Source organism: Miscanthus floridulus, chromosome 4 (assembly GCF_019320115.1).
Source record: "Miscanthus floridulus cultivar M001 chromosome 4, ASM1932011v1, whole genome shotgun sequence".
Lineage (NCBI taxonomy): Eukaryota > Viridiplantae > Streptophyta > Magnoliopsida > Poales > Poaceae > Miscanthus > Miscanthus floridulus.
The window spans coordinates 108,830,932-108,858,411 of NC_089583.1; the positions used below are offsets into that span (position 1 = coordinate 108,830,932).

Here is a 27,480-nt window from a genome sequence, read left to right on the forward strand (position 1 = left end):
AGTAGTGCATTGGAATTCGGAATCGGATGACCCGACGGGGACTGAATTGGGTCCGTGTCGGAAAAAGCACTGAACTGGAATCGGATTGCAGGATTGGACTTTAAATCCGACAATCATGAATTGGATCAGAAAATTTTCAGCGGCATCTCAACAAAGTGAAATCAATCGTCAACACAGAGTGACCTTTAACACGAGCAAACTCTAATATATTTGCTTGACGTCTTGGTATTTACATATGGTCAAAATAACCACGCATAATCACACCAAGTGATCTGGAACCGGGCACTGAGAAATGTATTGTGCAGACTACAGAATTACAACAATAGTTTATTGGACTATAAATTGACCAGAGATTCAGAGGAGCATTGCTGACAATGGACAAAACGCGGTGCATTCTTTGCATCATGCTACTGTGTTCCATCCATCTTGCGTTGGGCAAAATATCCTACTACCGTATCAATGATCATCAAAGGCATCTTGCAACATGGCCAGAGAGAACTGAATCTGGCAAGAAGCCCCAAAACGAGGTGCATTCTTGAATTCTAATTTCTAAGCACGGGCCTCCACATTTTTCCCTTCCTTAAGGGATCGCCTACATGGAAGCCCTTGATACACTACTTACCATGCGAGTTAAGTCTTGGACAACTTCAGACATTGGTGGCCTGAATTCCGGTTCATGCTGCATAAAGTTTAAGGTTAGTCACACTGCATACCTTCATGTGAAGAGGACGTCAGATGTAGGATCAAATGTTTTTACCTGAATGCAGCGGCTAATAATGTCAGCAAAACGGGATAATGCCTTTTCAGAACATTGTCCTCGAATGGAGGGATCAACCATCTTCGCTATGGCATCAATATCATAGAGTTGAGAAGTGGCCCATCGCACTAGATGTTGTTCAGCTCGTGGACGTGAACTGCAAATTCCATTCCATGTGAAGTTGTTAGATTCCTTAGGTCAGAAATCATCTTCAAGAAAAATAAATGTGCCAGATGAGTGTAAAAAAATGGATTTGTGTTCTTTATTTCTAATGTTACCTGTCATAAGGTTTACGCCCTGTTAGAAGCTCCAACATAACTACACCGAAGCTGTAAACATCACTTCGATCACTTACTGATCCAGATTCATGCACTTCAGGTGCTTCATAATGGAATAAGGTGCGTCCGGACAACTGTCATGCAAAGTAAAATAAAGGTTGGTTTATAAGAAGATGGAATAATAGCATTCCCTCCCTTCTCATCAAGCATGGATTCTACTATTCACTACTTTGAAATGAATTGGCAAGTTTTAATGACAGCAATATATCATAAGTTCACAACCAAAACTCAAAGAATAGCATTGTATATGGAACTTTAATTTTAAAGCATCAAAATATAAAGAAAAAAATAGCCCAGTAAAATCACATGTGGTTACAAAATGGAAGGAGAAAACAAGCATGAGGTGGCAGGTACAGATGCAATAGAAAACTGGTATAGGCCAAAAAGCATCACGGCATAATGCATGTTTTAGTTATGTTTAGGTTCATATTTGTCTTAACAAATGTGTTGAAGTACAAGTGAATTGTCCACAATCATACAATTTTGCAGCTAGTTATATAAATGTGGCCAATAGTCCAATACAAACCCGTTTTCAAGAGACTGAACTAACAAACAAATATAAAATAGATAGGTCGGGATTAGCAAAATAGAAATAGCACCACCTTTAGTTACAAGCATCCTTAATAGGTAAGAAAAATCTAATATCAAAATATTGTGATTAGCATTATTTTACCTGAGAAACTGATTTTGATGCTAATGATGCAAGGCCACATTCAGAAATATGCACAACTAAGGTGCTGTTGAGAAGAACAACAGATGGTTCAAAATTTTGATGTACAACTGGTGGTTGGCAACTGTCATGAAGATGTCTGCAAAAAGGAAAGATATACACAGCATTTTCAGATATCTTTTCAAATCACAGCACACAAATAATAATTAAAAAAAATGGGATAGGGGCAATTTTATGTCTTCATACTGTAATGATTTTGCTGCCTCCGCAGCAACTTGGAGGCGCGCATTCCATGATAATGGCTTGCTTGAGTCATCTACATGACGAAGTTCATCATGTAGGGTCATCTTGCTACAGTACTCGTAGACAAGTAATCGCTGCTCAAACTCCGCACAGTATCCAACAAGACCAAGTATGTTAGGATGCCTCAGTTCAGAAATCCTCACAACTAGCTCAAGAAAGGCATCTACTGGCACTTTTGAGTTAGAAGTGTCGATCTTCAAAATTTCCAGTAGCTGCTTAAAAAATGAATACATAATTTCAGAGCTGATAACTGTATCATGAACCCAAACTTGAAGATAACAATTACTTGAAATTTTGCTGAACCATTTACCTCTCCATCAGGAAGCTTTGCCAGATATACCTTACCAAACCTGCTGTCTCTTATGATATTTTCCTCACTGAAACTATTGGTATATTGTTGGAGGGATGCAATGGAGAAGGACTTGACAGTAGTCGTCGATTCCACCTTTTCAACTGAAGGTACTCTACCCTTTCTTGTACGAACACTTGGTTTGACAATGACTTTTTCAGTCCGCGGTGCAATTGGCTGCGGGGGATGCAGTTGGTCCTCAACAAAATTATCAGCCTTTTCCATATCAATCACATGCTCTTTTTTATTCATTGTAACAACCCCAGGTACAGCTGCCATGCGATTGTTTGTGTTAACTTCCGTATACTAAAATTTGCAGTGCACTGGAATAATAATTCTGGGTTCTGATGCAACTGAATTTGAACTCATTTACCTGCCATTGACGAATCTAAGTTCTGCCCATCCCTTCGACTTGGATCATAAACCACATTTGAAGTTTCTGCACAAAGCATTCTTTAAATGTAAACAGATTGAGGAAATGTGGGACCTCATATGCCAGTATATCTGTTAATTCTCCTGTATTCAAACTTGCACCGAAATAAAATAATAATAGTTACAATTGTGTGCATTTTCTTAGGGTTCAAGTCAGTCACCTGACGTTGGCATTTTTAACTTCTGCTCCTCTCTTCCATCAGAAACAACATTCGAAGCTGCTTAAAATATTGAAGATGTTAAAGGTTAGAGGGAAAAATCAGAGAGAAAGAGAGATGACAGAATAGTGTCAAGAGAAAGAATTGGAACCTTTCTCAGCATTATTCTCGAGTTTTAATGGCGACTCCTTCATTTCTACCACTTCCTTGATTTTAGGCTCTCCAAGCTTCTGAGGTACCCTTCCTATCTTGTTTTTCATATAAATATGACCTCTCGACTTTTTTTCTTTGTACTTGGATAAACAGTACATTGCAATTAGCACAAGAACTACTGCTAATACCACCCCAATAAGAATATTTCCAACTAATTTGAGTGTAGTATGTTTTCCTGATCCTGAAGTACTTCCACCTGGAACACTAGAAGAATGTGCAGGTTCTTTTGAGGGGACATGCCCTGTTGAAGGTGGGACTGATGGTAATGGTGTTGGCGCCAAGGGAGGCTGCGCAGATGGAGCTATGCTGGTATTGAATGGGTTCCCATCCTTCCTGGGCAGTAAATTAAATTATATGAGCACTGTGCACCCCTGCCAAAAAAAGGGCCAATCAAGGAAGTTCTGAGTTCTTACTTGAAGTTTGGCAAGTTCAGTAATTTCACAGGCACGGGACCAGAGAAAAGATTGTTTTCAATGTTCCTGTTGAATTAAACAGTTGTCATGAAATACGGCAGAAATTTCATTTCATTAAAAGGCCAATTCAGTTACCCTTCAGGAAAAGAAAAAACAGAGAATCTATAATGGAGTGGGCATACAAATCTTGGAAAGGGAGATCTTGCAACACATTAAGGGTTCCGGATATTTGATTGTTCTGAATATGTCTGCAACGATTGTAGAAAGTGAGGTAATTAAACATAGTGAAAAGTCCATCACAAATGATAGTGCGATAGGCTTTCAGTACTCACAGGCTAGTCAATGCTGTCAAATTTCCCATTGAAGGCGGCAACGAACCGGTCAAGTTGTTGTCAGAAAAATCTCTAATTAAGAAGATTGATTGTCATTGATAAGTAGCTTTAAATTATCTGTAGAATAACATTGTTATCCAAGTTAGAGTGCTCTTACAAATTTGCAAGTCCAGTGAGTGCTGAAAATACATCTGGTATCGCTCCAGTCAAATGATTGCTATTGAGTGACCTGCAAAATGAAAGAACATAGGAGGGACAGATTGAGAAACTATCATAGCAAGTTCTAATTTTCTAAAGGCCTGTGAATTTGTATTGGCAGTAATATACTTACATGCTTGTCAAAAGTGTAAGGGACGACAATGTACTTGGAAGGCTACCACTTAGCTGGTTAGCTGAAAGGAAACTGTGATTGACAGAAAGGTCTTGTAGTAAGAAAATAATCATGCAAGTGGATGGAAAGAGCAATAGAATGCTCGAGTAGACATACAATCTCTGCATTGTGAGTGGTAGACCATCTGGTATGGTCCCGCCGATATTATTGTTGCTGAGATCCCTAAATGAGGTAAATCAGGCAGCGTTAAGTGCCAACTTGATAGAATGTCACGAATTCAGATCCCAAACAGACTGGCATCACAAACTCTACATATTGTCAGCTTACAAGGTGATTAATGATGTGAAATTCCCCAAAGTGTTGCCCAGCTGTCCACCCAAATTTGCACCGCTGAGTACTCTACAAGAAGAACATGCTGCATTGTTCAGTTAACCAAAAGGGCTCACTGAGTTGAAATACTTCAGGAAAAAAATATAAGCACTGATCATACATGGAGGTGATATTTGACGCCACACATGAAACACCCTGCCAGCTCTCATTGCAGGGGTCACCACCATTTGAAGTCCAATTAGGCAGCTGTGGTGCTCCAAGTGCCGTGTACAAGCCATTTATCGCAAACACTGACAAACATAAGAAAACACATAACATGGAAATTGTAGCGAGTCAGTAAATTAACCCATTTTCAGTATCATTGTAAGCATAAACACACACAATCTCAATCTGCGACCCTGCGTGATCTTTCGAACCCATAGCGATGTGTGTGATGTACCATGACCGCCTGACGAATATTGAATCTTGAAAAATAGTGGCAGCAAACAAAAAAAAGGATGTTGCATACCATCTTGCTCGTAGGTGTAGGGCCGACAAATCGGCAACGCAGAGAGTAACAGCAAGATGGCGGCGGAAGCAATCAGCGCTGACAGCTCCCGCGAGCTCCCCGGGGTGCCCATCACCAGAAGCATATCCGTGAGCAATCCTCCAATGCGAGCATTAGCAGACGAGCGACCACAGTGGATGAAGGTGGCAAACTCAGTCACGTTCCTCTCTGGTCTTTGGACACACTGATCAATTATGAGTCCCTGACTCCCTGAGGATTACAGCCTGGGGTCGAAAAAAAAAAGGAGGGAACATTAGAACGCAGGGGACAAAGGAACGAGAGGCGCACGAGAAAGTAAACAATGCTGATGCAGGAAGATTCTCGGAACGCAAAAAAAAAAAAAAAAAAGACCAAAATTCAGTATCAAACTCACAACATCTGGAGGGAAAAAAAAAATAACTCTCACTTCTTGCGGTTACGCGTGTTAAAGAAATCACGACGCTTCCTATACTGCAATTGTTTTCAGGCATCTCTTCTCGCCTGTGTGTGAAAGCGTCACTTGCAGTTCGCTTAACATATCTTTCCAAAAAAAAATATTCGCTTAACGCCTTAACATCTTCTTCTTCTTCGCATGGAAGAGAGCACACAGGTGGGAATGCAGAGCGGGGACGAGAGAAGAAGTAGAGCCGGAAAAACCAGGGACGCCGAACAACCTCCAGAATCCAGAAAGAAGAAAGGAGAAGAAGAAGCCCCCCCATACCTGCATCAGGATCCTGTCTCCAAGGCAGCACTGCACTGCGCAGCAAGCAAGTCCAGTCTCTGCCGCCGCCTCCGACGCCGACGCCGCTTTACCGAGACGCTCGCCACCGAAAGCAAGCGACCAGCAGCAGCGAGTGCGGTCCTCCTTTTCTCGGAAAGACTTGGCCGCTAAGGATTCGCTCAGCTCGGTGGGGAGTGGAGGAGGAAGAAGAGAAAGGAGGATGGCGAGACAGGGACGGGGATAGATAGAGAGCTGGGTCGTCACGCACAGCACAGATCTATCTATCCGCTCGTCGCAGTCCGTCGCGGGCGCCGGAAAAGGAGACAAAGCGGGGGCGCGTAACGCGGCGGGACTGCGGCGAGGGGGGGGGAGCGTCTGTGTTGAGTGCGCGCAGGCGAGGCGAGCGGAACAGCCATTTACTGCAGACGCTGGGGCAGGGCCGCAGGGGCTGTGGGGCAGGCAGGAAAAGGACAAGCCCCCACCGAAACGAGCCGCTTTTGAATTTGAGAGAATTTCCTAGTTGCCATCGAAACTTAGGCATTCTTTAGTCCTCCCTTATACGTAGAGAATTAAATATGGGCTAAAAATAATTAATTGTATAGTTTGCGACTAATTTACAATATGAATCTTTAAGCCGAATAAGTCTATGATTTGACAATGTTGTGTTATAGTAACATATATGCTAATGACGGATTAAGTAGGTTTAATAAATTCATCTCGCGGATCACTTACGGCTGTACTTTGTTTTTTTATTAGTATCCAAACACCCCATGTGACACCCCCATGTAACGTCCCGAAACTTTACATCCTAGATTTAAACGAGGCCTTATAATACTTCCTTGGTTGCCATAAAAAATTATAGCATTCCTTGGTTGCCATCACTTTGTAATTTTTGATTCCTTCATTGCCATCACCGTTACATAAATGAGTTTTGTTTACTTAACTGCCATCTATTTAGATAATTTGGTTCCTTATTTGCCATTGAGCTGACAGAAAGGCGCGATCCTTGTTCACTTTGGAAAAATGATTTTCCGGTCTTGCCCCTGCCCCTGTCCCAGATGAACGCATTGGCCAAAAAGCCCAGCAATCCTTCTTGCCGCATTATTTTTGGGGAAAAACAAACACGGATCAAGTACCCGATCCACGGCCTCGTTCGCTTCGCTGAAAAACAAGTCGAAACACTGTTCCGGCTGATTTGTTATGAGAGAAAATATTGTTCCGGCTGAAAAAATAAGCTGAAAAGTACGGATTATAAGACAAGCGAACAGGGCCCACATCTGCTCGCACCCTGATCTCGAGCGCGACACCACGGCGAGCCCTGCGCGGGCGGACCTCGTGCCGCCAGGCGCCGCCGTGCGCCGCCGCCTCCACGCACGGACCGTGCTAAGCGCATGCCGCTGCCGCCGGCATGCGTAGGCAGCACTGAGCGCCGCCACCGGCACTAGCGAGCCGCGCCACCGCAGCTGCGCGCAGGCCGCGCTGAGCACCGAGCGCCCAGGCGCCGTTGCTGGAACTAGCAGGTCGCGCTACAGCCGCCACGCGCAGGCCGCGCTGAGCGTCGAGCGTTGCCGCCGGCACTAGCGGGCCGCGTTGCGTGCCGGGTGCCGCCGACGCCACGCGTGGGGCGCCACCAACCGGACGCCTCCTCGCCCCTGCCACCGATCGATGCCTCAACGTCGCCACCGTCCGAGGCCTCAACACCGCCACCCACCGGGCGCCTCGCCTCTCGCCTTGGCCCCCACCTACCGCCTCCTTGTACTGTTGTACATGGTCTGAATTCTGTTGGAGAAAATTCAAGAGAGGGGTAAAGCTGTCTTTTTTCATCTAGTCTAACAGAATGTGCCTGTTGTCCACGGCAATGACAATGAAGGAATCAAGAATTACAAAGTGATGGCAACGAAGGCAAGCTATAATTTTTTATGGCAACCAAGGAAGTATTATATTTTTTTATGACAATGAGGAAATTTTCTCTTTGAATTTGCCGCTGCCAGCGCCAGTGTCCATCGGCTCGCCCCTGGGAATGAGCAGTGCTGGCGACAGCAGTTGTACGGAGCAGCTCAAGCGATTTTAGGTTGAAAAAAAAAAGTCTTAGAGCCTCTTTGGCAGGGGCTTCAGCTTTGACCCCTGCAGGAGCTATGCCAAACGACTGTTTTGAAAAGGGCTCCGCATGGGGAGCCGGTCAAGAGCCGAAGCTATTTTTTGTCTGCGCAGGAGAAACCTCAAAAACGAGTTTCACGTGGCTCCTTGTTGTGGGTTCACGTCGTTCAGTGCGAATGAGACGTTTTGCCAGATGTTTTTCGAAACGGCTTCAGCTCCTCCAGAGAAACTGCTCCTTTAAAGAAATTAGAGCCGGAGCCATTTTCAGAGGAACCAGAGCGTGCCAAACAGGACCTGGGCCTAGCATAAGGAGGCGTGTGAAAATACGATGGATTCAACAGGTCCCGAGTGACTGAGTGAGCCCGCTTTCCGTTCGGCTTTCGATTTCCGGCAACGTTGATGGCGTTGGCGCAGGCCAATGGACAAAATGGATGGGGTCACGGAATGATCGCGTACTCCCTCCTACCTCGCGTGAGCCTTTTGTCCTGTCTTTCCAGCCCGATTCCAGCGTAAATCACCGGGGCGCAATTCCATTCACGTCACGTCATCTCTGAACCTGCGCATCGGCATTTTTCATCCGTTCTGACCGTGTGTCGTCGCCGTGCACGACTGCACGCGAGCGGGCGAAAAGCACGTGGAATTTCCTCCCTCTACTTTCTCCGTCCGTGCCATGCAGAATAACACAGTTCCTTTCCTACCGGCATTCCCAGCAAGGCAGACATAGTAGAAGAAGAAAAGGGCACTCGAATTCCTACAAGCGAAGAGCAATATTCCAACCAGAACCAGCAATGCAGCAAATCGCACGAGGCTAGACCGTCGGATCCACGCCAGAAAGGAAAGGTGACGAAGCTTTTTGAGCTCTTGGCGTGCATCCGCTGGGCGCTGTACGGTGCGGTGCAGTGTGATTGGCTATCGTCGTCAAGTGGCGTGTTTGTTAAGTACAATCGCACCCACAACATATTTTAGTCGTGGCCAGTGATGGACACTCACGGTGGATACCCGTCGGTTTCCGGCTGTAACGGCTACTAAACGGCCCTGCCAGTACTTTTTGAGAAGTTTACTTTCTAATCCTATCGAATGTTTAGATACATGTATGAAGTATTAAATATAGACTAAAAAAATAACTAATGGTACTAATTTACTAGACAAATATTTTAAGCCTAATTAGTTCATAATTTGACAACGTGATGCTATAGTAACACATATGCTAACGACAAATTAATTAAGCTTAATAAATTCGTCTCGCAAATTACTGATGGATCCTGTAATTTATGTTTTTATTAGTATCCGAATACCACCTCGGACACCCTCTTATGACGTTCTAGGTGACACCTTAAATTTTTACGTCCTGATCTAAACCAGGCCTAAACAATGGCCAGTGCTAGGGGTCGTCGGTCTAGTAGCCGTTGTAGCTGTGTCAGTCCCGGTGGCCGACGATCCGCTCGAGGCCAGGTTTAGATTGCAACTTTTTTCAACTCCATGAATAATATCACTTTCGTCTTATTTGTTAAATATTGTCCAATCATAGATCAACTAGGCTCAAAAGATTCATCTCGTGATTTTCAATTAAACTATGTAATTAGTTATTTTTTTTACCTATATTTAATACTCCATGCAAGTAACTAAAAATTAATGTAATAGAGAGAGAGTGAAAAAACTTGAAATTTGGATGGTATCTAAACAAGCCCCGAGTCGCCGAACTGACACGACAGGACCGCAGCGCCGCATGTCCAAATCCTGACCGAATTCAAATCACGGTGGCTTTTATTACTGCGATCCGAGTAAAAAAAAAAGAGCGCGTGTTCAGTTGTTGCGTGAAGTTTGGATTTTGGGCTACTGTATCACTTTTGTTTTTATTTGGCAATTAGTATTCAATTATGGATTAATTAGGTTTAAAACGTTCGTCTCGCAATTTCCAATCAATTAGTTTTTGTTTTCGTCTACGTTTAATGCTCCATATACGTAGCGCAAGATTAGATGTGATGGGTACTGTAGCAATTTTTTTGGGAATTTGAGGTTCAACTAAACACGCGCAGAATGGACTTTATTACTAGTGGCATCAACGAGGAGTGACGGCGGCTGCCCTCACGTGCATCGCTAACCCTAACCCAGTCGGTAATCACAGATCATCTTGTCCTCGCCCGGTCGCCCCGCATCCCGGGAAAGTTAATTACGCTTAATCCAAGTTGCCCTGTTGTACGGCGCGACAAGGCCGGAGGCGCAACCGCGCCCGAATTTTTTACTATTTGGCCCTTTTTTGAAAGTTTCTCTCAAATAGACCTCTGGCGGAAAGAATTCCAGAAATGGACCCTTGGCTCGGCGCCAGAGTGACTGGCGCCGAGCTTGGCGCCACGGTCATTGGCGCCGAGGTCCTGGGCACGGGAAAATGGCCTGCCAAGGGCTCGGCGCCAGAGTGACTGACGCCGAGCTCGGCGCCATAGTGAATGGCGCCGAGACACCTGCATTTAACCTAGCCTGCACTTCTTCCTCGAGCGTTTTTCCTCTTATTTCTCCTCCGTCTCGGGTTTTTTTCTCGCCACTTCACCCTACCTCATAATCACCGGCAACTTAGAATTTTGGCTAAGTCCCTAAATTTACCATGAGATGGACATGCTGAAATTTGTTAAGCCTGGATTTTTACCATGACTTGGACATTGTCAAATTTGATTTTTACCGTGGGACAGACATATGCAAAAATGGCCAAGTCTGAATTTTTGTTATGACTTAGAGACTAGAATTACCATGGATATGTAATTTGAATTTTTACCATGGCAATGCCATATTGAATTTTATTGTGACTTGGATATGTTACAATTTGTCTAAATCTGTGATTTTACCATGAGATGGACATATGTATATTTAGCACGAGATGGTCTGATTTTTTACCGTGGCTAAGTCCAAACTTGACAAGACTTGTTTTGTTGTCATGGAAGTATTAGCTTTAACCTTGTTAAACACCATATCATTCCTACTCAACCATATCGCTCAACAGAGCACAACTCCTGACAAAATTTGGTTGTCCATCACAGATCTATTTGTCGGAGTTGAGCATGTTCTCTCTTAGATATGACCACGAGCTCACTCAAATGAGGCTTTTGGGTGGCGCCATGGTGGTTCGTCGGTGTCAGTCCGATGTCACATGGTGGTGGGACCATGTGGCAGAACCTCCTAAGTTATAGGGCCCACATGCACCTGTCACTGTCCGACGACCTTTGACATTTATGCATATGTTTCTAATAACTTAAAAAGACTGTCGGGTGTCCTCGGGGAACCCCGAATCATCCACGATTTCCGAGCAGGATCACGTTACAGAGTCATTGCAGTATTACAACATTTATTCAAATATCAAAACCAGAGTAAAAACAGCGGAAGTCTTACAATAACATAGTTTACAAACAGTTGTTTCAAACCTTACAAACTAAGTTCCATAATTATTACAAACCATAGTAGTAGTAGAGTGGCATAACTAACATATACTTAACACACAAAATAAACATCCTGCCCAAGGATCACACATTTAATTCTCATCGTCAGAACGAACGATAGTCATGCAGCACGATCCAAAACAGATCTGCTCATGAGGCTCACCTGCAACAAGGGGTCAACGAACCCTGAGTACAAAGGTACTCAACAAGACTTATCCGAAATCTTAACTGATAAACTCAGTAATGTAGGCTCAAGGATTCAAGGTATAGCTTTAACAATGATCAAAGTTCTTTTGCGTAAAAGCTCTTTTAACAACATTCTTTATATAGAAAACTTCTCAAGAATTATATACAAAGCTGACACGATCCGCACTGAGATCATGAAACTTCATATTCAGCACCTTCACAAGCCTTATTCAAGTTCCAGTTATTAATTCTACGATGATGAATAGTGAGTTGAGTCTCTATAACCGAGGAGCAACGACGATTCGAACCGATTAACACCCAGTTGGGAATTCCAGACCACACGACATATGCGGGTCCCCGACCTACATATACCAACCTACCCTCAGATCCTCTAAAACAAGAACGGGTCCACGCCACCCGAGAACACAGTACTCCACCATTCCAGCCCATGGCCACGTGGGTACACGCTATTCCCGCCATCTCTCCACTCCCAGTGCGCGAGTAGCCATTCTCGTAATAGAATTGCCAAGTTTAGGCTTACCGGAGTATGTGGTTAGTACTACAAATTCTCACCTCATGCAATTCAACAACGGACGTGTCTTAATCGACACAGGCGAAAAGAACCCGCTCACAAGACCTCCATGTCTTGTGGCTCACACTCACCGAGTCCACCCGGTCTAGATTTATTACTCCACATTCCTATATCACATGTTAACATAGTTAACCAGTGTTCCATTTGTAACTTGCGGGTGGCAGGTAGTCACCCGACTTTCATCGTTCTACGCATAGCTAAGCAAGACTAGGCATATACGAGTTTAAAACTGGTAATATGGTAAATATGGAATAACAAGGGTGGTAATGCAACAATTAGGCTTTTACTTAACTCCTAATCACTTAATGCAGTAATGGAAAGCAAAAGCGAAATTAATTTATAAAACACAAGGTAGGGTTGTATGCATCCGGGGCTTGCCTTCGTTGACAGAAAAGTCCGATTCCTGCGACGTTACACAAGTATTCGACCCGACCTCAACAGACGGATTAACCTCTTCAACAGCTTGATTAACTACCACGTTTTCACCTTCGTTCACTACACGTAATAACAATGCCATGTTTAACATGATGCGGAATTCGAAACATGATGCTCGATGAGGGATGAAAAATTAATAATTTGAATACAACTTTCCTTCGCGGTACAGTTGCAAGTCAAACAAACTAATCCTTTTTCGTAAACACATACATCAACTGCCAAGGATCATTAACAACAAATGACCCAAGGTCATCACTCAATCCAAAATTCCAAACAAAACCTAAATCACTAAAGGTTACTATTTGCATTTATGAATTAATTATTTAATTCAAAATTATGAAATAAATCAACTTATTCTAATTGAGCCCAAAATTTTAGTACATGTTCATTACATGTTAACTAAGTGGCAAAACAAATTTCATAATTTTTGGATAAATAAATAAGCCTAGAAAAATCCTGGAAATCCATTTATGAATAAATTGAGCAATTTTTATCACATTTAAAACTTACTGAAAAACACTATTTCATATTTTTCTTAAATACTATACATCTCAGAGAAGTCACACAAAAATTTTCATAATTTTTGGAGCTCTAAATAAATCTACACAAAAATAACAAAAATAGACACTATTCATTCAAATCTGAAAATAGAAAAAAAATCCATTTGAACGCTGAGTCACTGACATCGGACCCCACCTGTCATCATCTACCTCCCGCGTGTTGACTACGACGACGACGGCGCTGACCGGCGCAAACTCACCGGCGGTGAGTCCAAAGGCGACGGTCAAGGTACCAAAATGACCACATCATCACGGCGCATCGACTGAAGGCACTAGCTAGACGAATTACTATGAGTTACGAGCTTGGCGTCGGCCATGGCGGATGCGGTGGCTCGGCGACGTTACGCCGGCGAAACGAAGCCGAAAACGGGGAAACAGAGGGCATGGGAAGGTCCAGTAGCTCACCACGAACACGTTCAAGCAAGAATTAAGGCCGGAGAAGCAACGTAGACACGGGTCGACGTGAACAGCAACGGCGGCGGAGCAAGGATCGTCGGTGACGGTGTGCCGGCGACTGCAGTGGATAAAACGGCCAAACAATAGTGAAATGAGCACTACGGCATCGAGACGAAGCTAAAGGGACATCAATCAAGGGCAACGGCTCACCGACGGACTCTGGCCACGAAGATGCGCATGCGACGGTGAGGTTACCGGCCGCGAGGAAGAAGGCGATGAAACTCGAGTTCCCGGTGAAGACAAGCTAAATTGGTGGGTCAGATGGACGCGCAAGGTTCAGGCGGAGCTGGGACTAGCTTAACAGCGACGGTGGAGCACGACAACGACGGCACGGGCTCGCCGGAGATGGAGCAGCGGCGACGGGAAAAACAGAGAGCGAAGAAAGAAGAACGACGGCGGCTCCAGAGCTTTATAGGGCAGCCAAGGAAGCACAAGGAAGCCACGACGCAGCCTTCGGCACGCCAACGCGACGCCCAGACGGCCACGCGCGCGACTGGAAGCAAGCCGAAGATTGCCGCCGGTGTAGCCTGAGTGGTGAGTACTGTTCACAGAAATTACAAGTTTGCCATTCGCCAAATTTCATAAATTACTCTCAAATTTTCTAAACAACTCAAAAATCTCCAAAAACAAAAGTTGTTCAAAATCAAAAGTTCTACAACTTTGCTTTTATAACCATCTCCTAATTCGGTCTAGATTTTGAAATGAACTTTTGAATTTGAATAGGGAAATTTACCGAATTACGCCTTTTTGATTTACTCAAAAATTTTCTAAACAACTTGAAAAACTTCAAAAACAAACTTTGTATAACTTGCCAAGCTCTACACTTTTGCTTTTGGGCCCAACCCCAAAATATGCTTAGATTTTGAAATAGATTTTCAGGGTAGGGTTTACATGTTGAAACGCGGGGTTTTCTCGAAAAATTCAAAACCCAGTCAAACTTTGAACTTGAGTCAAACAATACAATTCAACACTCATTACACAAATGTAAACTTGTTTTAGTAATTGCGCATCAAAGTTTTCACCAAATGCCAAATGCTTTGCAATGCATATTATGACATGTCAGATTTTAACATTTAAACACCCGAGGTGTTACAGACCACGACCTGAGGAACTCGCAGCAGCCAGCAGCTCTCATCTGTCATCTGTGGCTTCCCCAGCAGAGAGAAGACCAGGTTACAGGAGTTTAGCCACTGTCGCTTCTATAGAATTAAGAAGAACAGGGCATAAAAGATGCGATTCCTTCTCTATTGTCCTAGGTGAGTCGGGATTTTGCACCACATCCACGATCTATGCGTATTTGTTTTGTGGTATTATGTGCTCTAATATCTGCTTACATTTTGCATAGTGGCTGACATTCTAGATTTGAAAATCACATTGACATATATATATATCCAAATTTACTTCTTCAATTTCTCACAATCTAGCTTATATGAGATGTACAAATTTATCTGCAGCTCATGTTTTGATTTTGATTGTTTATGAAGCAAATTATCGCGTATCATCATCGACACCTTGGCAATCGTTCCTGACTTTGATCCTGTCACTTCACAGGGACTCAGGTAAGTAAATGATTTAAAGCATCTGAGACAAATGAATGCCCCATCATCATATATGGAACCCCAAACGCCATCAGAGAGTACTCAAACTCGTAATAAGGTATTAAATTGAGTTGCTATACAAATTTGGAAGATAAAATATCGCAAACTGATTTAGGTTTAGGTCCAAAAACAAAGTTTGTTGTACTCAACTCAAACTACAACTTCTATTAAAGGTCAAACTTTATATCTAGAAAAGAAACTATAGTTTTACTGTGGTCAAAACTGCATCATAAAAAAGGGTGTTAACTATTGATCCAACACTTAGAAACATTTTTAGGCTCGTTCATCAACATGAACCCTAGATCATTTTTTATCCTAAGCATTTCTACGTTGTTTTAAGTGCTCAAATATCAAGTCAGTGTAAAACTCTAGAGTTAGCCACATTTCTCAATATCCAAATCATGGTAAAATTTTAAATTTGTCAATGTTCAAGTCATGGTAAAATTCTAGTCTCCAAGTCATAGCAAAAATTCAGACTTAGCCATTTTTGCATATGTCTGTCCCACAAATTTCAGCATGTCCATCTCATGGTAAATTTAAAGACTTAGCCAAATTCTAAGTTGCCCATCTTATGGTAAATTTAGGGACTTAGCCAAAATTCAGCTCGGGGAAGAAGTGCAGGCTGGGTTAAATGCAGGTGTCTCGGCGCCATTCACTATGGCGCCGAGTTCGGCGCCAGTCACTCTGGCGCCGAGCCCCTGGCAGGCCATTTTCCCATGCCCAGGACCTCGGCGCCAGTGACCGTGGCGCCGAGCCAAGAGTCCATTTCTGGAATTCTTCCACCAGGGGTCTATTTGAGAGAAACTTAAAAAAAAAAAAAAGGGGTTAAATAGTAAAAAATTCGGCAACCGCGCAAGTGAACAGGCGGCGGCGACCGTCGAGGCCAGGAGGGCATTGGATAATCGGGTTGGTGAAACAGTGGCCGGATTCCGCCTGTCGTCTCCGTCGGCCCGTCGTGCTGCAGCGGCCGCAATTCCGCCGTACGGAGTAGCAGTAGATCTGGCTGGCGGCTTAGGTCTGACCAGTCGGGCTCGGCACGGTTACGGTCTCGTTGCCTCGCGGTTGCAGCGTGTTTTTGTCACTGCGTTGTCAGGTTGGCTGAACAAGAGACGTGACTAAAGTCTAGGATGTCGTGTGGGATGTCATATCGAGTGTATAATAAAATAAATTATAAAAATCCTCATTAATCTACCAGACGAATTTATTAAACTTAATTAATATATCATTAGTATATATTTATTGTAACACCACATTATCAAATCATGGACTAATTAGGTTTAAAGCAAATTAGTCTTAATCTATGTATTTAGTTTCGTAATTAGTCCATATTTAATACTTCCCGCATGTGTCAAACATCCGATGTGACCAGAGCTAACAGGGCCCGCACGCTGACAGACTACCAAATGACACCCTGGGCCCTTGCCGCTAATGACTGCCTCGGAGTTTGGACTGTCGAATTGCCTGTCTCCTCGAGGGCGTCGTCTGACGTGCCGGGTCGCCCGTCACCACCGAACCTGTCAAGGTTCAGCGTCGACACGAGACGGCGTAGTCACCTGAAAGCTAGCGAGCCGCTTCTCACGGTTGCAGTCATACCGTTCTGCTATTGATTTTGATTTTGACCTTACAGCCTTTATACCGTATCACTATCACGCGAGCGAAAGCGACCGCAGTTACCGAAAGGAAAACAAGGTGGGCGCTTGACCACACACGCCGCCTGCGCCTGGCACCTTCGTCCTTCGCACACCTTTGCCCACGGTGAATGTTTTCAGCCTTATAAACCTGTGGGTCCTTGCTAATTCTCTGCTTCGAGAAATAAGGAAAGAATGCAAATATGCAGTACTACTTTTGAACGTCGAACACGGGAGGCACTCGAAAACCAATCATCAGACAGAATCAGACGAAAAGACTTCCTGAGATTAAACATCTGGAGGTCCACATTTGCCAGGCGAGTTTACATTACGTGCTCCATCAGGCATCTACTACGTAACACACAGCAAGTGGGATCTGCAGCAACAGCTCCACGGATCCACCAGCCGCCGCTCGCCCGCCACAATGCAGCAGCAGGGGGCAGCAGCACAAGGGGAGTGTTTGATCCGGTGACTAAAATTTAGAAGATGTCACGTAAGAGTGTCGCATAGGATATTTAGATACTAATAAAAAAACAAATTATAGAATCCATCGGTACTCCACGACACGAATTTATTAAGCCTAATTAATCCATCATTAGCACATGTTTACTATAGCACTACATTGTCAAATTATGAACTAATTAGGCTTAAAAGATTCGTCTTACAAATTAGTGACAAGTTGTGCAATTAGTTTCATAATTAATCTATATTTAATACTTATACAGGTGTCTAAACATCCGATGAGACAGCAACTAAAGTTTAAGAGGAGAAACCAAACATCTCCCAAAACTTGCTTCAGAACAAGACCTAAACCTGTACAGACACAGAAAGAGAGGAGAGAGAGACTGTCTTGGCTGTCATGCTCCTGAGCCACCAGAGACGGAGTGGATCATCGGCAATACACCCACAGAGCACACGGCTGCTCCTCTACAGACTTTGGTGGTTGACTGACAACAGCCGGGCACTCTCAATGTGGTGTGTGCTACAGCAACCCTAACTAGGGTTTGACGAGGAACCAGTGAAAGGAGGGGACTGGTGTGATGGCCATCGGATCCTCTCTGGGGGGCAGGGAGCAGGGGCAGGATGCGCGATGAACGTTGGCATGTCTTGCCCTGGCATCAGAACTGAGACACCTTTGGGGTAGACAGGTATCTGCAAGCATCATGAACAAAGTGGTCAACGAGAATGTCTCAAGTGAGCCCACTGTGGCCAATGTGGAAACAAAAAAGTGATATATTTCGATGGAAGCATGATACATTTTAGTAGAAACAAACATGCGAATGCTAACTTCATGATATATTTTCATGGAACTGATCATGATATTTCATACAAGAGCAAATGCTAACTTCATGATAATGAAGTCGAAAGGCTTCTACTTTTCACAAGAGGTTCTTGTGTAAACTGGCAAAAACTACAAGGTCGAGGTATCGGGCAGTATTTTCACACAGATGAGTTCTGCAGTGGCACAATAGATCATATGAGTTTTCTGCACTTGGTAACTTCGCTATGTCAGGAGAAACCAGGTCTAGAAGAGGCTATCAATCCTACTTGTAGTCACTCAGCCTGTTCGGCAGGCTGTATCTGGCTTATCAGCCAACGAACAGTATTTTTCTCTCACACCAAACCAGCCAACAGTACTTTCAGCCATGGCTTATAAGCCAATCCAGCCGAAACGAACAGGCTAACTATAGTTAAATAGGCAAAATGGTTCAGGCTAGATCCTCTAGTCTCCTGCAACATAGTTTAGCATTTAGTTTTTCCATACCTCCCCCAGTTAACAATAAAAGTCGATCCTGTGCACTGGTAAGCAGGAACTAATGCTGAACATGAGTTGAATACAGGTAGTTGCACTATCCACTTTTGGATACAGCTTGTCAATTGAGTGTGCTAGTTCGCTTAAAAATTACAATTAATGTTCTTCTTTCACCACTGATGAAATAGAACAAAAGATGATGTTAGAAAGCAGTTAGTGCAAAATTTTGATGAGTTATCAAGAGTACTGCATAGTGCATACTTGTACATTACATTGTCTGAACTCCGCATAGCAAAGCAATAGACTTGAAACTGAAAATAAGGACAATGGATTTATCTGCTAGCCAGCTTCTACAGTAAACTGAAATGGATGTTTCAGTAGTTGGATTGGAAAAAAAAGGGCGTGCAGAGAGCTCCCGCTCAGTGGCAAGCCTTACCCTCGCCTGTGCAATGCGAGGAAACCACGACTCGAACCCGGGACCTTCCGGTCATAGGCGGTAAGACCATACCACTTGCACCAGGCCGAAACGTTCTAATTTTTCAAATTGTTAGAAGAACGTAATTTATATTTGTGGTTTGGTACACCTCTCACGTGAGTATTTTTTTTATCTCCATGGTCTAACCCACTACTCCAACAGTAACTAAGTTCAACTGCTGATCCATCTTTTCCTAAAAAAAAACAAATAAAAAAACAAATAAAACTGGTGACCCATCTTAATAATAAGATGCTCCACATTACCACATTACTAACAAATTTCAAGCATAAAAAATGATTACTGCACCTGGGACCGTGTGTAGTTGTGGTCCTGTGGACAACCAAGGTTGCAATTCCTAAACTACACTGGGACCAAATTTTGGTGTGGCTGCAGACAAGGATGGGCCCTTGTCTGTTTGCTGCTGTCAGACGAATTTCCCTCTCAATTCCATAACCCATGTTCTCCTTTCTGAAGGATTATAGGCCCCAATCTTTTATGGCTCATTCGCTATATATTCCTTCAGAGAAATATGAAGATTCTTGTGACAAAGTACACAGATGCATTAACTGAACTTAGCCATAGGATAAAAATTGGGGAAGATAGAGGGAATTGCATTCAAGCATAGATGCTAAATCGAACATTCTTGGTGCCGTTATCTACTCTAACCTCTCACGGCACAGAACAAGTACTTCTCCCCCACTTTCCAGAGACAAGTATAAATGGCGGCGCTACCGAAAGAAATTAGTAAGAATGAAGTTTCTAAAAAAGTATTGATCAAAAGCAGAGTATGTACATGATGGGCATATATGAAGTTGGAGCAATCAACAATGGCATGCCCACTAATAAACAGCCTGTTCGCTTGGTCGTATTTGGCTTATAAGCCATGGCTTATCAGCCAACGAACAGTATTTTTCTCTCACACCAAACCAGCCAACAGTACTTTCAGCCATGGCTTATAAGTCAAACAAGCCCAAACAAACAGGGCAAAAATAATTAAACAACATGTCCTGATCTCAGTCCTAGTAGAACTCAAGTGCATAGTATTGAACAACACCTTCTATGTTTTGACAACACCAAAACGTCTACTAGAATGTGAATATCAGATAAAAATAGCTTCCTTTGCCTTTTTTTTAGTAATGCAATGCATGACCTTTCCCTGTACACAGATAAACACCTATTATTATGCAGCGAATCATAATAGGGGTGGTACTCATTTCTAAACCTACGGGACTGCAGTTGCACGATCTCTTTAACGGCCAATTATTTAACAGCTACAGGTAAGACATCATTGCAGTTTCATCTTCCTCGCTAGGACTAGATGCCTTCGCTCCACTCCACCTCTGCATTATGTTCGAGCATAGCAGAGACTAGAGGACAACAAGAACCGGGGTCCGACAAGATTCCATGACTGAAAGTAGAGTTGGCTGGTTTGGTGTAAAAGAAAAAATACTATTGGTTGGCTGATAATCCATGGCTCAAATACCATCACAACGAACAGGCACACAGAGTAGCGAAAAGCAAGCCACGCGAGAACAGAAAGCTGAGGAAAAAAGGCTAGGCAGCGGAATGATTAAAGCGTGGCTCCATGGATGGGCGGGAGGCGAGGAGAGCGTGCGGGAACAGTGTGCCGTTGCCAGTACCTCGAGGGGCGCGTGGCCTTGGAGCTTCCTCGCCGCCTCGAGATCCGCGCCGGGGGCGGCGCCGCGCTCGCCGCCGCGGCCGAGGAAGAGGCGGAGGCGGCGGAGGATCCCCCGGGGCGGCGCGTGCCCGGGCGCGTGGGCCGGGGGGCGGAGGAAGTGCTCGAGGATGGCCATGGTGAGGAACATGGACACGAGGATGGCGGTGGCCACGAACCCGAACGACACCGCGCTCACGCCGCTGTCTAGCTGCCGCCACCGCATCTCCTCCGCCGCCGCGGCCGCGGCCGCGGCCGCCGCAGCCGCCGCTCTCGCCCCCGGCCCGGCCGCCGGGACCATCGCCGGCCCGCGCGTCACGGCAGCCATTCTTGTTCCCGTCGCCTGCGACGCCGGTCACGGCCCGCGATGCGCCATTGTTGGCTCCCTTCGCTAGCACCTAGCAGTGGAGGTGTGGAGTGGCTTGGCTTCCGAAACCGAAACCTTTATGGAGTTCCTGGCTTTCTCTGCCGCGTCGTCGCGCGCGCGGCGCGCCGCGTGAGTCAGCGGGGGCGTGGCTGCGAGGAGAGAGGGGGGCCGAGCACGGAATACACGACGCGACCCTTTTCCGCTGCGGCGCTGAGAAGCAAAGCGAGAGGGGAGAGGCCCTTTCGGAGAAGTACAAGGCGGAGCAAGGGGCATGAAAGGCATTTCGTCGCGACGGTGTCTCGCGCCGCGCAGAGGTTCATCAGGAGACTTTTAGGTATGTCATTATAAAAGATCGTTATTTTCTGTGTACCCTAAAAAAATTAAACGGTCTTAGCGTCAGTACTCTAACTTTAAATTAAGTGGTCTTCAGTGTTACTACTCTAACTTTTTCGTGTCCTCAATGCCACTTTCGTCAGTTTGGTCTCTAACACCGTCAAACTGTAGATTTAAAAAGACGAAAATACCCTTAAGTCTAAATATGTTATTAATTTTTTTGAGCATCTTAACGACTCCAAATGGAAAAACTCAAAACTAGAAAGTTGCAGATCTCGTCGAGGTCTATAATTTTTATATAAAAATTATTTTTATTTAATTCCACAAAAAATGATGATTTTTCTAAGATATATTAATCATATTAAATCATATTTTTTTGCGGAATTAAATGAAAATAAATTTTATATGAAAATTATAGATCTCGGCGAGATTTACAACTTTCTAGTTTTGAGTTTTTTCATTTGAAGTCGTTAAGATGCTCAAAAAAATAAATAACATATTTAGACTTAAGAGTATTTTCGTCTTTTCACTCCTGCAGTTTGACGGCGTTAGAGCCCAAACTGACGGAAGTGGCATAGAGGACACGAAAAAGTTGGAGTAGTGGCGCTGAAGACCGCTGATTTTTTTCAGAAACACACGGGGGATTGTGATCTTTTATAATGACACACAGAAAAAAAAAAAAAAAAGTCTCGTTCATCAGCCGGGGCCCGGGGCACGGGCGCGGCTCGACGCCTCGGCTCCGATGTGTTTTCTCTCTGGTGCCAGAATTGCCAAAATTGCATGCATACCGTATCTATATATGGGCATGCAGACCGAACCCGTTAACCCAGCACGAGACCTATTTTTTTAGCTCGACCCGATGGCCAGCGGGCCTAAACGGGTCATGCCTGGGCCTTATCCTAGGCACGTGGGCTGGCCCAGCATGGCCCGCAATTTGGTAAGAGGCCCATGACCATCCTGACCCGCTAAGAGTAAAACCAACTCTGCTAAAAAAAAGAGCTCACCAGCCGCAATCACCCTAACTCTAACTTCCTTTCCCCAATCCACCGATTCCACCCCTCCTCACACCGCATTCTCTCACTTGCGAGCCACGCCCGCGGGAGACACGGAGAGAAAGATGCGCTCACGCCCCCGGCCCCTCTCTCCCGACGCCACCAATCCACCACCTCCGTACCTGGCTGCGCCGCTGCGAACGTTGGAAGCGGGCGCACTGCCGGCTCAAGCGGCTCCAGCGCCTCCTTTGCAACGCCATCGCCTCCTCCCTCGGTCTCTCCCCTCGCAAGTCGTCGCCGAGCCGGCCCCCAGCGCCACCACCCCCAGCCCGAGCTCCCGCGGTCGAATCCGGCGTGGGCATCGGACATAGCTGTGGCCGCGCGGAGGCACCGCGACGGAGCCGGCCTTGAGCGTCGGAGGCACGGCGCCCAACAAGGTGTGCTTGGGCCATCGGCAAGGCACGAAGCCCAGGGTAGCATGGCACGTTGGGCCCCGTCGAGCCTTGCCGGCCCGGCCCGGCCCGTTGCCCATCTATAACTGTATCCACCGTGGTGGCATGCATACATGGGTCGGATGATTGCCACGTGTCCCACGAACAGATCTGAGACGTCTTTGACTTACGCCAATCGTGTCGAGCCCTGCTTCCAGTCCGCGCAAAAGAAAGGGAACCAAGCCATGGACACGTGTCTGTTAACTAATGCATGTATGCATGCCACCACGGTGGATACGGTATGCATGCAATTTTTTTCCTGAAATAGTGGCATGCTCGCCTCCCACGAAAATGAACTCCGGTAGATCTCTTCTCTCGACCCTAACTGCAGTTAATCTCACTAGTCGCTGGAACCTGGAAAGCTCGTCCCGTAACCGTTATGGCCAAAGGTTCACTTCATGCCAACGGCGGCTTGCGACGTTTGGCAATAACCGTAATGTATTTTAACCCATGGCACAAAAGTGTGTGGCTGTGTGCCATTATTATATGGAGTACTCTATTATCATTAGTGTGGATGAAGAGTTGTAACCGAAGGAAAAGGATGAGGGGGAAGAGGATCGACATAAGGCCTGAATATAAAGTGCGCATACATGTTATTTACTCCCTCCATTCTAAATTAGAAAATATTTTGATTTTTCTAGATACATTGATTTTACTCGTATATTTCGACAGAGTGTATATCTATAAAAGTCAAAACCTCTTATAGTTTAGAATGAAGGCAGGTCAAATTAATCTGTGGCGTGCTCAAGTAATTGTATCTGATACCATTTCGAGATGGCACATTGGCATCGATGTTTAAAATAAGTTGTATACTTTTTTCATACAAAATCTAATTTCATTAGTGTAAAATCATCTCTCATAAAAAATATTTCGTATTTGGTGAGAAAAGGCTACTTAGCTACCCATGTATTTATGGTATGGTTTGGTAGAGCTCTGGGAGGCTCTGATTCCAGTCACTCTATGCAATGCAATGAGGAGTTGTTTTTTTTTTCTCTTCTTATAAAATGAACTAGGAGTCGATAAAATCACTATTGGTCTGTTTGGCATGGCTTCAGCTTTGACTTCAACAACAACTTCTGCGCTTTGGCTCTAGCTTCGACAGCAACTTCTTCGGAGGAGGCAGACCAAACACATTACGAAGAGAAACCATTTTTTAGATAGTAGAGGAGCCAGAGCCGAAGTTTTTTTTTTTTCTCGAGGAGGAGCTGTAATTGGTTACTCAAGTGCTCCATCTCCTCCGATGAAGTAATTGAGGACGTGTCATATCAAACAAACGCTATTTTTATCCTCGTCCGCTCCAACTCCTTTATGCACCGTAGCAAAGAGGTGGAGCCTTGAGCCGTGACAAACAGAGCCCATATTATTTCTCTTTTTAGTATTTTGTTTGCTCGGCGTGACATAAATATGACCCTAGTTGGATTATCTAAAGAGCTTTCACCAGCCCTACGCCTCTACGTGATCTAGATAGAACCGTAGCTTTCGGAAGCAGCTTTTAACAATCTCTAGACAATTTTACAATTCATCCCTCCTGGCTTTTAACATCCGCGATCCACAGTGAGCTTTAACAATCCTTAGCCGATGCCGATCCATTCAGGCCTGCTTTGGTGATTGGACTTGGACGTCTTGAATGCCTTGACCCTATTGTCTGCAGCTACTCTGGTTTCGGCTAGAGGCTAGATGCTTGAGGCATACTAGAGGGTGCAAGTTTTATATGAAAATGTTTGTTTCAAAAAAAGATTTATTGAAAATGATATGAAGTATGAACTGACGTACCAACTGTCCAACTCCAGTTTTCTAAATAGCTGACAACTATAAATTCAGTATCCAATGATTTATAGTTACCATACATACAGTACAATTGGACCATGTTTGAAGGGGGAAAACCCTCGTACGTTGTCACATCCATATTCATGAATGAGTTTTGCTGTGGTACACCAAAATCACTGTGAGCAGTGCATTCATGTTGAGCACAAAAAGAAGGTCGTCCTCACGAAAAAGGAAGGCGCGTTGCTGGATTCTCTCTTCCGTAACGTGAGGATTTGATTATTTTTCTTTTCTTTTTTAAAATTAATTAATTAACTAACTTAAAACACTAAAAATCAATGGCTCTAATTTATTTAAGATATTACCTCCTAATAATTAAAGGGGGTACCGTAGCATTGCCCTGAATGAATATTACTATATATACGTATAATATATGAAATATTAACAGTTAAGTGTGACGTTGAAGACTATGTCGAGTCAAGCAATGCCTTAAATAAACAGGAAGTATTCTGAAACGGAGGGTTGTCACACAATACTCCCCGTTTTTACAGTACTTGAAAGAACCTTCAGAGAAAGAGACCCGTGTTGCAAGGGAGGATGCAATGCAAAACATAATTGGGTTGGTTGAACCCTTTTACAGTACTTGAAAGAATCCTCAGAGGAAAGATACATACACCTACATGACCGTAAGGTGTAAACATTGGCTATCTAACAGCTGTAGCTCTACCGTGTATTACGTGCTACTGCTACGTAGAGCAGCTGTGAAGTTCCCTTGGACAGTCAACAAGCTGAGCGCGGATGGCAACAAGAGCTCAGATCTGCAGGCTGCAGGCTGCAGGCTGCAGGCCACCTGGCAGATAATGGCCTTCGATTAGTAGCATCACCATCACTAAACAAACTGGTCTAATGAACCTTATCGTGACACAGGAGTAATAAAATCTAAACAAATGAGCGTCTCCCTCGCCACTTCCACCGGTACATGGGGGCGACGAACAAGGCTCGAAGCACGCTGCCCAGGATGAGTCATCCGATCGGAGCGAGGGCAAGCATATCCTTCCGGCACCTGTCACTCTAACAAAAGGCAAGTGTCATTTGGCCGCGCGACCTTGCGCCCACCTGACCCGATCACGCACTTCGCTGCATGCGGCTGCTGGCTCGATGCATGGCGTAAAAGACACTCCGTTTTCCGTCAGCTACGTCAACGAGTGGGACAAAAACTTTGGAAGCTTTGCGACTTTGCGAGTCCTACTATGACGAGGAGAAAGGGCCCGCGTACCAAGGGAGGAAGAGGATCGATGCTCGCGAAACGGCGAAAGTAGTAACTCCGTATGTGTTGAGACTTGAGAGGCTCGTCGTCGTCGTCCAAATGAGCGGCGCTCCGGGAACGGGACTTGTTTGTTCAGAGGCCCTTCCGCTCGATCTTGCCTGTGATTGTCTGGCGTCGCTTAGCGAGTTAGCTAGCACCACAAGCGAACAAAGTTACCGGGTCATGTTTGATCCTCGACCTCTCGATCCGGTACTTTTGACATTGAAGAGACGCTGCCTGCACGGCACAACAGCACAAGTAACACCACCGTTTTGGACGATCCAAGTCAACAAGACGGTAAATATACAGTGACATGTGCGTACTTAATCTGTCTTGGTTCGTCGAACGTGAATCCCAGGAGCATATCATAGGAGATTAGGAGCAGACAATCCAGAAGGAAGTGTTCCGTCTTCTGTCATCCTTTCCTTCCTCGGTCCTCCGTAGAAAAATGTTTGGTGCCGAGCACACTAGTTTAAGGGCGGCGGTATGCAGAACGGGGAGCATCCCTCGTGCCGATCAGTAGGAGCTCCATAAATCCCGCGGGCTCGGTACACGCATCCCCAACTGGCATAGCCCCCGGATGCATGGCCTGGCCGCGCTAGAAGAAAGACAACAACTGTACTGTACTGCCCCAATCATGGTTACACGCTGCATTTCCGAGTTACCGAGTCCTAGCAGGAAGAGAGAGGGTAGAGAACATACTCCGTATGTGCTAGTGGCGGTCGGTAGCACCGTTTGGACTTACAGTTAGGCCTTCTTAAAATCCAGTGACTAAAGTTCTACAGTTAGGCCTTCTTAAAATCCAGTGACTAAAGTTCTAGGGTGTCACATCGGATATTACATGAGATATCGTATAGGGTGTTTGGATACTAATAAAAAAATAAATTACAGAATCCACAAGTAATCCGTGAGACGAATTTATTAAACATAATTAATCCGTCATTAGCACATGTGTTGCTGTAACACCACATTGTCAAATCATGGACTAATTAGGCTTAAAAGATTCGTCTCGTAAATTAATCGTAAACTATGTAATTTGTTATTTTTTTAATCTATATTTAATACTCCATGTATATGTCTAAATATTTGATGGGACATAAAATAAACCTGAGGGAGGAAGTAAGCAAGGCCTCAGAGACATGCGATGCATGCATAGATCAGAGGATTGATTTGATGGAGACGAGGACTGCATGAGCGCGTGACGTGACATCCGGAGTCACCGCCTAATCACAAAAGCCCAGCAACAAGCCTAAGCAGTGATTGCCTGATTGGACATGGGATTAGCCGATTAACAGTTGAGTTGACGAGGGGTGCAGTGCAGGGCAGCGCGGCGATCCAGGCTGGACGCGCGTGTGGGAGTGATGGCGATGCGTGACAGCGTGTCCCCTGCGCCCCTCTGCCCCGCCGGTGCCAGGTGGAGACGGCGTGGTCGATCAGGGAACCAGGGGGCAGGCGGGGTGCCGCGGCAAGCGGC

General features: G+C 44.9%; 2 protein-coding genes across 2 annotated transcripts; both read right to left on the reverse strand.

Moving 5' to 3' along the window:
- Positions 1-184: 184 nt before the first annotated feature.
- Positions 185-6,247, reverse strand: LOC136552555 (protein STRUBBELIG-RECEPTOR FAMILY 3-like). The gene is made up of 19 exons (XM_066544115.1): positions 5,874-6,247; positions 5,135-5,397; positions 4,787-4,916; positions 4,624-4,695; positions 4,453-4,518; positions 4,297-4,368; positions 4,123-4,194; positions 3,966-4,037; positions 3,816-3,881; positions 3,634-3,699; positions 3,159-3,553; positions 3,011-3,067; positions 2,791-2,856; positions 2,379-2,689; positions 2,012-2,280; positions 1,769-1,904; positions 1,036-1,169; positions 758-914; positions 185-679 (listed from the first exon to the last, which is right to left on the reverse strand). The coding sequence occupies exons 2-19, from the start codon at positions 5,256-5,258 to the stop codon at positions 593-595; spliced, it is 2,352 nt and encodes a 783-aa protein (XP_066400212.1). The 5' UTR covers positions 5,259-5,397; positions 5,874-6,247; the 3' UTR covers positions 185-592.
- Positions 6,248-17,527: 11,280 nt separating this feature from the next.
- LOC136552556 (uncharacterized) lies at positions 17,528-21,316 on the reverse strand. Its single transcript, XM_066544116.1, has 2 exons — positions 20,719-21,316; positions 17,528-18,002 (listed from the first exon to the last, which is right to left on the reverse strand). Exons 1-2 carry the CDS (start codon positions 21,079-21,081, stop codon positions 17,844-17,846), a joined length of 522 nt encoding a protein of 173 aa, XP_066400213.1. The 5' UTR covers positions 21,082-21,316; the 3' UTR covers positions 17,528-17,843.
- Between the last annotated feature and the right edge of the window lie 6,164 nt (positions 21,317-27,480).